At 48.7% G+C, this 12216-nt stretch overlaps 1 protein-coding gene and 1 long non-coding RNA gene across 2 annotated transcripts in view; one reads left to right on the plus strand and one right to left on the minus strand.

Moving 5' to 3' along the window:
* The window catches only part of LOC134753671 (uncharacterized), a 256262-nt gene that overhangs the window by 196053 nt on the left and 47993 nt on the right, over positions 1–12216 (minus strand). The gene's annotated exons all lie outside the window — the stretch shown is intronic.
* LOC134753661 (cullin-2) overlaps positions 1–12216 on the plus strand; it is a 44811-nt gene that overhangs the window by 10259 nt on the left and 22336 nt on the right. The window contains exons 9-13 of the mRNA XM_063689603.1: positions 741–913; positions 4891–5031; positions 7338–7540; positions 9747–9894; positions 10358–10528. Of these exons, the coding sequence (XP_063545673.1) occupies positions 741–913; positions 4891–5031; positions 7338–7540; positions 9747–9894; positions 10358–10528 (836 nt within the window). The remainder of the gene's footprint in view (positions 1–740; positions 914–4890; positions 5032–7337; positions 7541–9746; positions 9895–10357; positions 10529–12216) is intronic.

Raw genomic sequence — 12216 nt, forward strand, 5'->3', positions numbered from 1 at the left:
CCGCAGTCTTCTTGATGTCGTCGTCCCAACGCATCTGGGGTCTACTTTGAGGACGCTCTTCCCCCCATGGTCTTACTTACAATTAAATACATATTTACACACCACACAGTGGTTTGTTGGCAGACGAAAACTATTATAACCGGGTCTGTCGCGAATTTAATATGTGTTCAAAACGCGAAAGCTTTAAATGTTATATGACAGCGTGGTGACAGACAGACGGACAGCGGAGTCTTAGTAATAGGGTCCCGTTTTTACCCTTTGGGTACGGAACCCTAAAACGGGACACTATGTATGAGAATTTCTACAAAAATGACCCTTATCTTATTCATTACCTATTAATCAGTATTTTTTAGGGTTTCGTACCCAAAGGGTAAAAACGGGACCCTATTACTAAGACTCCGCTGTCCGTCTGTCACCAGGCTGTATCTCATGAACCGTGATAGCTAGACAGTTGAAATTTTCACAGATGATGTATTTCTGTTGCCGCTATAACAACAAATACTAAAAACAGAATAAAATAAATATTTAAGTGGGGCTCCCATACAACAAACGTGATTTTTTCCCCCTTTTTTTGTGTAATGGTACGGAACCCTTCGTGCGCGAGTCCGACTCGTACTTGGCCAGTTTTTTTAATAGATAGAGTGATTCAACAGCAAGGTTTATGTATACAATTTGTTAACATTTACCCGTGCGAAGCCGGGGCGGGTCGCTAGTAATTAATAAAGTAATCTTCTTTTCAGGTCTACAACGTGAAGTAGCCCTGGGGGCCCGATTTCTCCACTCATCCTCAAGTGAAGCAGTTAGGGGATGCTACGAGCGAGCCGCCGTCGCCGCGCACCTCCCCGCCCTGCACGCCGAGTGCGCCACCCTCCTCAAACACGCCACGGACGACGCCAGGCCCGACAACGCTCAGGTGACACCCCTATAGCACTAGAGGCAACCTTCCCGCCCTGCACGCCGAGTGCGCCACCCTCCTCAAACACGCCACGGACGACGCCAGGCCCGACAACGCTCAGGTGACACCCCTATAGCACTAGAGGCAACCTTCCCGCCCTGCACGCCGAGTGCGCCACCCTCCTCAAACACGCCACGGACGACGCCAGGCCCGACAACGCTCAGGTGACACCCCTATAGCACTAGAGGCAACCTTCCCGCCCTGCACGCCGAGTGCGCCACCCTCCTCAAACACGCCACGGACGACGCCAGGCCCGACAACGCTCAGGTGACACCCCTATAGCACTAGAGGCAACCTTCCCGCCCTGCACGCCGAGTGCGCCACCCTCCTCAAACACGCCACGGACGACACCAGGCCCGACAACGCTCAGGTGACACCCCTATAGCACTAGAGGCAACCTTCCCGCCCTGCACGCCGAGTGCGCCACCCTCCTCAAACACGCCACGGACGACACCAGGCCCGACAACGCTCAGGTGACACCCCTATAGCACTAGAGGCAACCTTCCCGCCCTGCACGCCGAGTGCGCCACCCTCCTCAAACACGCCACGGACGACGCCAGGCCCGACAACGCTCAGGTGACACCCCTATAGCACTAGAGGCAACCTTCCCGCCCTGCACGCCGAGTGCGCCACCCTCCTCAAACACGCCACGGACGACGCCAGGCCCGACAACGCTCAGGTGACACCCCTATAGCACTAGAGGCAACCTTCCCGCCCTGCACGCCGAGTGCGCCACCCTCCTCAAACACGCCACGGACGACGCCAGGCCCGACAACGCTCAGGTGACACCCCTATAGCACTAGAGGCAACCTTCCCGCCCTGCACGCCGAGTGCGCCACCCTCCTCAAACACGCCACGGACGACGCCAGGCCCGACAACGCTCAGGTGACACCCCTATAGCACTAGAGGCAACCTTCCCGCCCTGCACGCCGAGTGCGCCACCCTCCTCAAACACGCCACGGACGACGCCAGGCCCGACAACGCTCAGGTGACACCCCTATAGCACTAGAGGCAACCTTCCCGCCCTGCACGCCGAGTGCGCCACCCTCCTCAAACACGCCACGGACGACGCCAGGCCCGACAACGCTCAGGTGACACCCCTATAGCACTAGAGGCAACCTTCCCGCCCTGCACGCCGAGTGCGCCACCCTCCTCAAACACGCCACGGACGACGCCAGGCCCGACAACGCTCAGGTGACACCCCTATAGCACTAGAGGCAACCTTCCCGCCCTGCACGCCGAGTGCGCCACCCTCCTCAAACACGCCACGGACGACGCCAGGCCCGACAACGCTCAGGTGACACCCCTATAGCACTAGAGGCAACCTTCCCGCCCTGCACGCCGAGTGCGCCACCCTCCTCAAACACGCCACGGACGACGCCAGGCCCGACAACGCTCAGGTGACACCCCTATAGCACTAGAGGCAACCTTCCCGCCCTGCACGCCGAGTGCGCCACCCTCCTCAAACACGCCACGGACGACGCCAGGCCCGACAACGCTCAGGTGACACCCCTATAGCACTAGAGGCAACCTTCCCGCCCTGCACGCCGAGTGCGCCACCCTCCTCAAACACGCCACGGACGACGCCAGGCCCGACAACGCTCAGGTGACACCCCTATAGCACTAGAGGCAACCTTCCCGCCCTGCACGCCGAGTGCGCCACCCTCCTCAAACACGCCACGGACGACGCCAGGCCCGACAACGCTCAGGTGACACCCCTATAGCACTAGAGGCAACCTTCCCGCCCTGCACGCCGAGTGCGCCACCCTCCTCAAACACGCCACGGACGACGCCAGGCCCGACAACGCTCAGGTGACACCCCTATAGCACTAGAGGCAACCTTCCCGCCCTGCACGCCGAGTGCGCCACCCTCCTCAAACACGCCACGGACGACGCCAGGCCCGACAACGCTCAGGTGACACCCCTATAGCACTAGAGGCAACCTTCCCGCCCTGCACGCCGAGTGCGCCACCCTCCTCAAACACGCCACGGACGACGCCAGGCCCGACAACGCTCAGGTGACACCCCTATAGCACTAGAGGCAACCTTCCCGCCCTGCACGCCGAGTGCGCCACCCTCCTCAAACACGCCACGGACGACGCCAGGCCCGACAACGCTCAGGTGACACCCCTATAGCACTAGAGGCAACCTTCCCGCCCTGCACGCCGAGTGCGCCACCCTCCTCAAACACGCCACGGACGACGCCAGGCCCGACAACGCTCAGGTGACACCCCTATAGCACTAGAGGCAACCTTCCCGCCCTGCACGCCGAGTGCGCCACCCTCCTCAAACACGCCACGGACGACGCCAGGCCCGACAACGCTCAGGTGACACCCCTATAGCACTAGAGGCAACCTTCCCGCCCTGCACGCCGAGTGCGCCACCCTCCTCAAACACGCCACGGACGACGCCAGGCCCGACAACGCTCAGGTGACACCCCTATAGCACTAGAGGCAACCTTCCCGCCCTGCACGCCGAGTGCGCCACCCTCCTCAAACACGCCACGGACGACGCCAGGCCCGACAACGCTCAGGTGACACCCCTATAGCACTAGAGGCAACCTTCCCGCCCTGCACGCCGAGTGCGCCACCCTCCTCAAACACGCCACGGACGACGCCAGGCCCGACAACGCTCAGGTGACACCCCTATAGCACTAGAGGCAACCTTCCCGCCCTGCACGCCGAGTGCGCCACCCTCCTCAAACACGCCACGGACGACGCCAGGCCCGACAACGCTCAGGTGACACCCCTATAGCACTAGAGGCAACCTTCCCGCCCTGCACGCCGAGTGCGCCACCCTCCTCAAACACGCCACGGACGACGCCAGGCCCGACAACGCTCAGGTGACACCCCTATAGCACTAGAGGCAACCTTCCCGCCCTGCACGCCGAGTGCGCCACCCTCCTCAAACACGCCACGGACGACGCCAGGCCCGACAACGCTCAGGTGACACCCCTATAGCACTAGAGGCAACCTTCCCGCCCTGCACGCCGAGTGCGCCACCCTCCTCAAACACGCCACGGACGACGCCAGGCCCGACAACGCTCAGGTGACACCCCTATAGCACTAGAGGCAACCTTCCCGCCCTGCACGCCGAGTGCGCCACCCTCCTCAAACACGCCACGGACGACGCCAGGCCCGACAACGCTCAGGTGACACCCCTATAGCACTAGAGGCAACCTTCCCGCCCTGCACGCCGAGTGCGCCACCCTCCTCAAACACGCCACGGACGACGCCAGGCCCGACAACGCTCAGGTGACACCCCTATAGCACTAGAGGCAACCTTCCCGCCCTGCACGCCGAGTGCGCCACCCTCCTCAAACACGCCACGGACGACGCCAGGCCCGACAACGCTCAGGTGACAACAGTATCCTGGACGTGTATGAACTCGCGTTTTTTCCTCGGACACCTAACGAATAGGGAATATTACTGCAATGTTCTGCCACCAGAGTGCAGCACTAGCCTTTTTATTAAACCATAGTAGTAGCCTTTTTAGCTTCCATTGTCTGGGAGAGGACACTGACTTCTGTAACACAGGTTTTTACCTAGCTCAGAAGTCAGGGACTTCAAAACCTATTTTGTACTTGCTTTTATCAATAAAAAAAAAATTATTAAAAAAAATAGAGTAACTTATACACCTTTAACAGGTTTTTGACAAGTTTTCAGACATAATAAAATATGACATTGATGCACCAAGGCGGTTTGTTTACAGACGACCTACCGGGAAACGCGAATCCGAAATTTCGCTATCTGCCTCTTTATCGCACGAATATACAAGATTGACAGAGATGTTAGATAACGAAATTTCGATTTTCTTGTTTCGCTATAGTCCCTCAGATTGTGGTAGTGGCGTCCCCTACGCAGAGTTTCGCGTAATATTCCCTATTGTCATTTAAAATAAGGGATACTTATACAAATAAAAATCTATTTTTCCAGCACCGCACAGATCTGCGTCGTATGTACACACTCCTCCGTCCACTCGGCGCGAACGCGTTGCGCCCACTGGTGGACGCGGCCCACGCCCAGTGTGCCAAAGACGGGACGGAGTTACTCCAACATAAGCATACTAAAGATGAGGTCAGTTTTTACCGCAATGGTTTAAAAAAACGTGCCTTAACAAACTAAGGAGTGAAATTATACCTTTTTATAGGTGCCAGAGTACTAGCATAGAGTAACTTATACTAGAGCGGTACTGTCATAGTAAATTTTGTAACCCCAGTAAATTCACTGCCATCTGCCACTTAAAACTAAAAATGAAGATTTATAAAAATACGATAGAATGTATTTAAATATAGATAAATGATTTTTTTTATTTGCATTAATTATTTTGATGATTTTGACCCATGTTCTTTCACTGATATGCGTTAAAATTGTTAAATAACAAACGAAACCGTCAACGCCATCTATACGACTGTAGGCCAAAACTAGTAGCGCCCTCTGAACGAGAACCAAATTTTCTTGATTTTCGAGGCACGTTTTTTCCTTAGACTGTATTCATCTATTACGGAGTTATATCTGTCTTTGGTACTAGACTAAGTATTGAGCTATAACGGTGACAAACGAGAATTTTCTGGTTTATAACGGTGACAAACGAGACTTTTTTGGATTTATTTTTTGTACAATAAAGTGTTTAACTACTACTTACTGCTGTTGTTGAGGTCAGCCAAGAGTGCCAAGACATACACACTCCTCCTCGCTTCGCTCGGGTCGTACCTGCACGCTGAAGCCTGGCATGCCCGCCTGGGGTTGTTCATGTCCTCTGAGATGTTGTTGGCTTATTTATGTGCTTAGTAAGCATACTAAAGATACTTTTTACCTCCATGTACAGTCACCTGCAGAGAAAAGGCACCCCCCCTGCATAAAACTTTCTGTAAATTTGTATGGACGTCCTTAAAAAATGTATATGAACAGGTTGTTTCATAAAAGCTGGCACGAATGGAATGTACGAAACTTTCATAGTATGAGTGACACATGTATCGGTATACAGTCAGAGCCGCCATTTTATTGGTTTATGTCATACACACATAGATATTTTCATTCACTCATTCGTTCCATTCGTGCCACTGCCACCTCTTTTGAATTGACCTGTAAATTGAGATGATCGTGTCCTACCATGAATTTGTAAATAGGGAATGAAAAACCCAATATTAATTGTATGGAAAACTCGGTTAATAACCGAATTTTCATACAAATAAAAACCGGTTTTGCATTTCCTATTTATTTTGATATTTTTATTTCGGAGTTTTTTTGAGAAAGTACGTAATAAAATTCTCGTTGTGTCACCGTTAAGTTATATTTTTGTACTCAGTCGTGTCTCCATTAAATCTTGTTTCTCACCGTTGTGTGCTCAATACTCAGTCGAGTATTACTCCCTGTAAAAGGTATATTTGTGCTATTTTCAACTTTCCGAGTCCGGTCCGGACACATCCCTACAAACAAATTTCTGTGCATGATGGGTGTTAAATCGTCACCACTGTGTGCAAACTGTCAGAAGACTGATGACTTGTCTCACGTGTTGTTGGAATGCTTCCGGAATTCGGACTTGAGAAAAAGAATTTTTGGTAGTCTGGGCTCCATGCACAATGGACAGATCAATTGTTGGTTGGCAGAGCCTATATCGGACAAAGCAATCAGTGTTTACCACTTTATTGACCTCTCCCTTGAGTAGGGAACTATGATAGCACCCATGAGGTTGACATGTTCACCTAGAGTGTCCAAAGCCTCCATAAAAACCAGATAAAAAAAAAAAAACAAAAGGGTACTTATTGTCGCTTGTCAGTAAGGCGCTATTTCCATATAGTTTCAATTAGAAATCAACCTTATCAACAAGCGACAATGTGGTACCTTTTGGTTGAAAACGTCACATTTGAAGGGCAACGAAACTCATCACACACACACACACTTGGCAGTTAACCACTTTACAAGTCAACCAGGCCACAAATATCAGTTTGACTTACGGTACAGATTAATAAATAGTTACTTCGTAACAGATACATCATTCCCATACAAAAGCCAAAATACCTACGCTATAATACCTGACTCAAAAAACTCCTTAATTTACGATTTACCTACTTATGTTCAAAGAAAGATTTAAAATACTACTCACCTTTTTCTTTGTCTCTCGGAAATGAAAAAGACAACAAATTTTCCTTTGTTTTTTGACCTTTACACCCATCTACTGCACAATAATTACGTGGTTTCGGCATTTCGAAGCATAGGCGCGGGAAACGTGCGGTGCGAGCGCTCAGGCGGGCGTTCGGCGGCCCTCTGTCGGTTGTATCGTCGACGATACGCCGAGCGGTAGGCATATAGCGCGTGACCTTTTGCGAGTGAAGGAGGCCTGCTTACGGCGCATAAACATTTATATATCTGTTTGTTTTCAGGCACACACCCACTTCGTATCGTCCATGGTGTCTCTCCACACAAAGTACTCTGCGCTGTTCGCGGAAGTGTTTGAGAACAACCAGGCGTTCCTCGGCGCCCTGGACCGCGCGTGCTCCGGCGTCGTCAACTGCAGGCCCGACCACCACAGCCCGCCGCGGGCGCCCGAGCTGCTGGCGAGATACTGCGACGCCCTGCTTAGGAGGTACATTTCATTACTCACTGGCTTTTGCCCACGACTTCGTCTGCGTGGACTTAGTAATCCCAGCTAGAGTAAGAATAGCGCCTGGAGAAAGTCTTATATGTTATTCTATAACTCATTAATTATCTCAATTCCACCATGATTCCACCCCGCTATTCACCCTGTTAAAGGATGATTTTCGGGATAAAAACTATCCTATGTCCTTCCCCGGGACTCAAACTATCTCTACGCCAAATTTCAACTAAATCGGTTCAACGGTTTAAGCGTGAAGAGGTAACACACAGACAGACAGACAGACTTTCGAATTTATAATATTAGTATGGATTTACTGATCACCCTGTATAATTTTTTAATTTATTTATTAGGGAAACATACAGCACATACTAATACAATAAGGTAAAAAATATAGTTAGAACATACGCCAAAAGAGATTCCACTTATAGTTAATACAAAATTCCTTTGTTCCAAAAAAAAAAGTACAATTAGCCTCATGCATGAAGTTTATATTTGAACGCAATATGTTTTATTCGGATGTTTGTTACCGTTATATCATGTTACAAATGCATTTCCGTTTTTAAATTACCATTTAATCACTTAAAATTATAAATAAAAAGTACAAAAATTTGCCCGCGAAAAGCTAGTGAGCGAAACGCTCGAAACGCCACGTGACGTCACGCGTTCGACAGATTAGTGTCATTAGTAGCAAACGTCAGTTGGGCCGCCCAACGTGTGACGTCATCACGCTCTGTCGAATTCGCGCCAAAAATTATGAGCGTTTCAACCGCTCTAAAATTTTCAACATTTTTAAATATTTTTTAATAAAATAATGTTAAGGTTTACAAAAGTATTTTTATCATTTCCGGTGTTCCAACGATATAAATTATGAATCCAAAAATAAAATTAAATTCATGCATGGAGCTAATTATTAGGTAGGCATTTTGAATTTTAAAAGTTGAATTTAACAGTAACATTTAGCAAATATTCCACGAGCACGATTAAAAATATAACAAGCATAATTTAGAATTTGAAAAATAACGAGCACAATTTTCAATTTAGAATTTAAAATATCAGATGGAAACAATTACAATAACAATTATAACAATACAACAAAAGATTACAATTTTATTACGAGCTACGAAATAACGGAAATTGCCAGTTTATTTTTTATTTTGTTAGATGACATAAATGTATATACAGGGTGGAGTAGTTTACATTGTGAATATCGAATATATTATTATGAACAGTTTATGATTCCGGTTGGTCATCATCTTCCTCGCGTTGTGTCGGCATTTTGGCACATGCGAGCCTGAGGTCCACTTGGCAACTAATCCCAGGAATTGCGTGGGCACTAGTTTTTACGAAAGCGAGTGCCATCTGACCTTCCAACCCAGAGGGGAAACTAAGCCTTATTGGTATTAGTCCGGTTTCCCCACGATGTTTTCCTTCACCGAAAAACGACCGAGTCGGGGTTTGATTGAACCCGCGACCTCCGGATTGCAAGTCGCACGCCCTTACCGCTAGGCCACCAGCGCTTTTTCCGGTTGATATTTAATTTTTCCTTAATTCTTTAATAATTTAAAATTAAAAAAATGTTATTCGATCATATTTACATGAATACTACTTTTTGCTTTTTTTTTGTATAACGTTGGTGACAAACAAGCATTCGACTTGCCTATTAGCATAAAGTAACTTATACTAGAGCGGTACTGTCATAGTAAATTTTGTAACCCCAGTAAATTCACTGCCATCTGTCGACACACTTTAAAACTAAAAATGAAGATTTATAAAAATACGATAGAATGTATTTAAATATAGATAAATGATTTTTTTTTATTTGCATTAATTATTTTTATGATTTTGACCCATGTTCTTTCACTGATATGCGTTAAAATTGTTAAATAACAAACGAAACCTTCAACGCCATCTATACGACTGTAGGCCAAAACTAGTAGCGCCCTCTGATCGAGAATCAAATTTTCTGGATTTTCGAGGCACGTTTTTTCCTTAGACTGTATCCATCTATTACGGAGTTATATCTATGTTTGCTATTAGTAAGCTATTACCGTAGCCAATAAGCGCCTTTATCTCTAAAGTTAGTTGCCTTGTAATTAAAACTAGCACGGGACTTAATCGCGTACAAACTTACGTTTATTTATGGTTTAGTTGACTTGTATACAAACTGCGATTTAAAATAGCTTTTTATTGACAGACGCGGAAGCGAAGCGGAACCGGAAGCCCGCCTCGCCGCCGCCATCTTGGTTTTCAAATACATCGACGATAAAGACGTGTTCCAGAAGTACTACGCCAGGGCTCTGGCCAGGCGGCTCATACATCAGCTCTCTGCTAGCATGGAGCAGGTAAAGCTTAGATACAAAATGTGACGCTTTCAAGCAAAAGGTACCACTTTGTCGCTTACCATAAGGACGAAATTTGCTTGTATCTGTATACGAATAACCTGTCAGAGCGTCCTAATGGCAAGCGACAATGTGGTACCTTTTGCTTAAAAGCGACACAAATGGTTACCAAGTGACCTACGGAACACCATACCAAAGAGAATTAAGTGGACATAGTGCTCAATCCATACATCAGTTTTGTTGCCATAAAGACTATTATTTTCGTAGTCGACATCTAGTGTCAAGTAGCGGAATTATCAGTACTGTCAGTGGAGAAAACAAGGGGAGGCCTTTGCCCAACAGAGGGAGCAGCAACACTCACTGTCTCGAATTCGCGACTCTAACAGTAGAGATAAGAAATGGCGGGTCTGGAATTCTTAGTGCCCAGCGTCCTTACTTTAGTAATTAATAAAATTATGTTTTTTAGGAAGAGGCAATGATCAACCGCCTAAAAGCCGCCTGTGGGTACGAATTCACCAACAAACTTCATCGCATGTTCACCGATGTTGCCGTCTCAGCTGACCTCAACAACAAGTTTCAACAACATCTCAGAGAACAGGAACAACCCCAGGCGGGCATGCCGGGCTTCAGCGTGCAGGTACGACCCGAGCGAAGCGAGGAGTGTGTATGTCTCAGCTAACATCAACAAGTTTCAGCAACATTTGAGAGAGCAAAAACAACCTCACGCCGGAATGTCAGGGTTCAGCAGGTAAGACCCGAGTGCAGTCAGTCTACTAAGATATTATGTGAAGATAAGTGAAGCGAAGAGTAGTATTTCTGTTTGTCACCGTTACAGGTTAGGCCATTTAGGCTATGTTTATTTTGGTCACCGTTTTTAAGTTGCAAAGATTCAAAGATTCATTTATTTCGTCATCATGGGTTACATAAGGTGTCATTTCGTTAATATATTAGGTCCATGAGCCATGGTGTGCCTTTCGGCGTACGATATAAAAATATAACTATACTAAAATACCTAAGAGTACACGCTAAAATATTCTTAAAATAACAACAAACACTTAAAATATAAGGCCAACCTCACATGCAAAAAAAAAAAAAAATTAAACCAGATACAAAACAGATGTCAGAGGTGTGTTTTTAAAAGGAAGCATGTCAAAATTGTCAAACAGTTAACAAAAGAAAAAAAAATATAGTAAAAATTTATACATCATTCAACACATTCATTAATAAATTCATTGATCGAGTAATAGGCTTTTTCAATTAAATACATTTTTAAGGCTTGTTTAAATTCTTTAAAGCCCTCCTTACCCCGAATTACATTTGGCAATTTATTATAAATTTTTGGTGCCATTCCTAGGACACTTTTTGAGACTAATTTTGTCTTGCGTTTAGTTAGGCTATGTGACTGTGTAATATGGCGGACACCCTGAGAACTCGAAGTGCGTGGCGGGTGCTGGCAGCCAGGAGGAACGAAAACTGGCCCGCCCCCCAAGAAGTTCAACACTGGCGGGAAGAAGCACGAGATGTGCTCTTCGAAAAATGGTCGGAACGTCTGGAGATCCCGGGAGCTAGCCGGGACCTGGTGGCCGCCGTTCGGCCCGTTCTAAAACAATGGGTGGAACGCAAGCACGGCACACCCTCCTTCCATCTCGCACGGCTCCTGACGGGGCACGGCTGCTTCGGCTGGTACCTGTGTGAGAGGGTTGGAAGAGAGCCGACGACAGCGTGCCACCATTGTGACGGAGCAGCCGTGGACACGGCCCACCACACGCGCGAGGAGTGCCCTGCGTGGGCGGAGCCTCGCGCTGTCCTGTCCATGGCTGTAGGAAGAGACCTCTCACTGCCGGCGCTGATACGCCGTATGATCGGCAGTGAAGAGGCATGGGCGGCAGTGGCCACCTTTAGCGTCACCGTCCTGACGCAGAAGGAGGCCGCTGAACGAATGCGCGAGGACGACGCCAACTCGCTCCCTCAGCGCCGAAGGAAGCCAGGCAGGTGGCGAAGAGCCTTCGCAGCCCGAATGCTGCCACCCTAACAGAAACTGCGTGACAGAATCTGCGAGTGACAGAACCTGCGGGTGATGGGTCGGAAGCCCCATCACTCGCCTGAAGAGGTTTCCGAGCTGGAAGGCCCTCAAGTGTTCCGAGGTGCCAGCAGCCTACTCCGCTCCGCCTCCGACTCCGCAAGGGCAACGCCGGCGGGGTCTCGGAGGTCTGCAAAGTTGTTCCCGTAACCCCGCCCAAAAACGAGCGTCGGAACACCCCAGGGGTTTTAGTCCGTGCGAGTCGGACATACCCGCTCGGCCTCTCCCGGGCCGGGTGGGATCCC

This window comes from Cydia strobilella, chromosome 27 (assembly GCF_947568885.1).
Source record: "Cydia strobilella chromosome 27, ilCydStro3.1, whole genome shotgun sequence".
Lineage (NCBI taxonomy): Eukaryota > Metazoa > Arthropoda > Insecta > Lepidoptera > Tortricidae > Cydia > Cydia strobilella.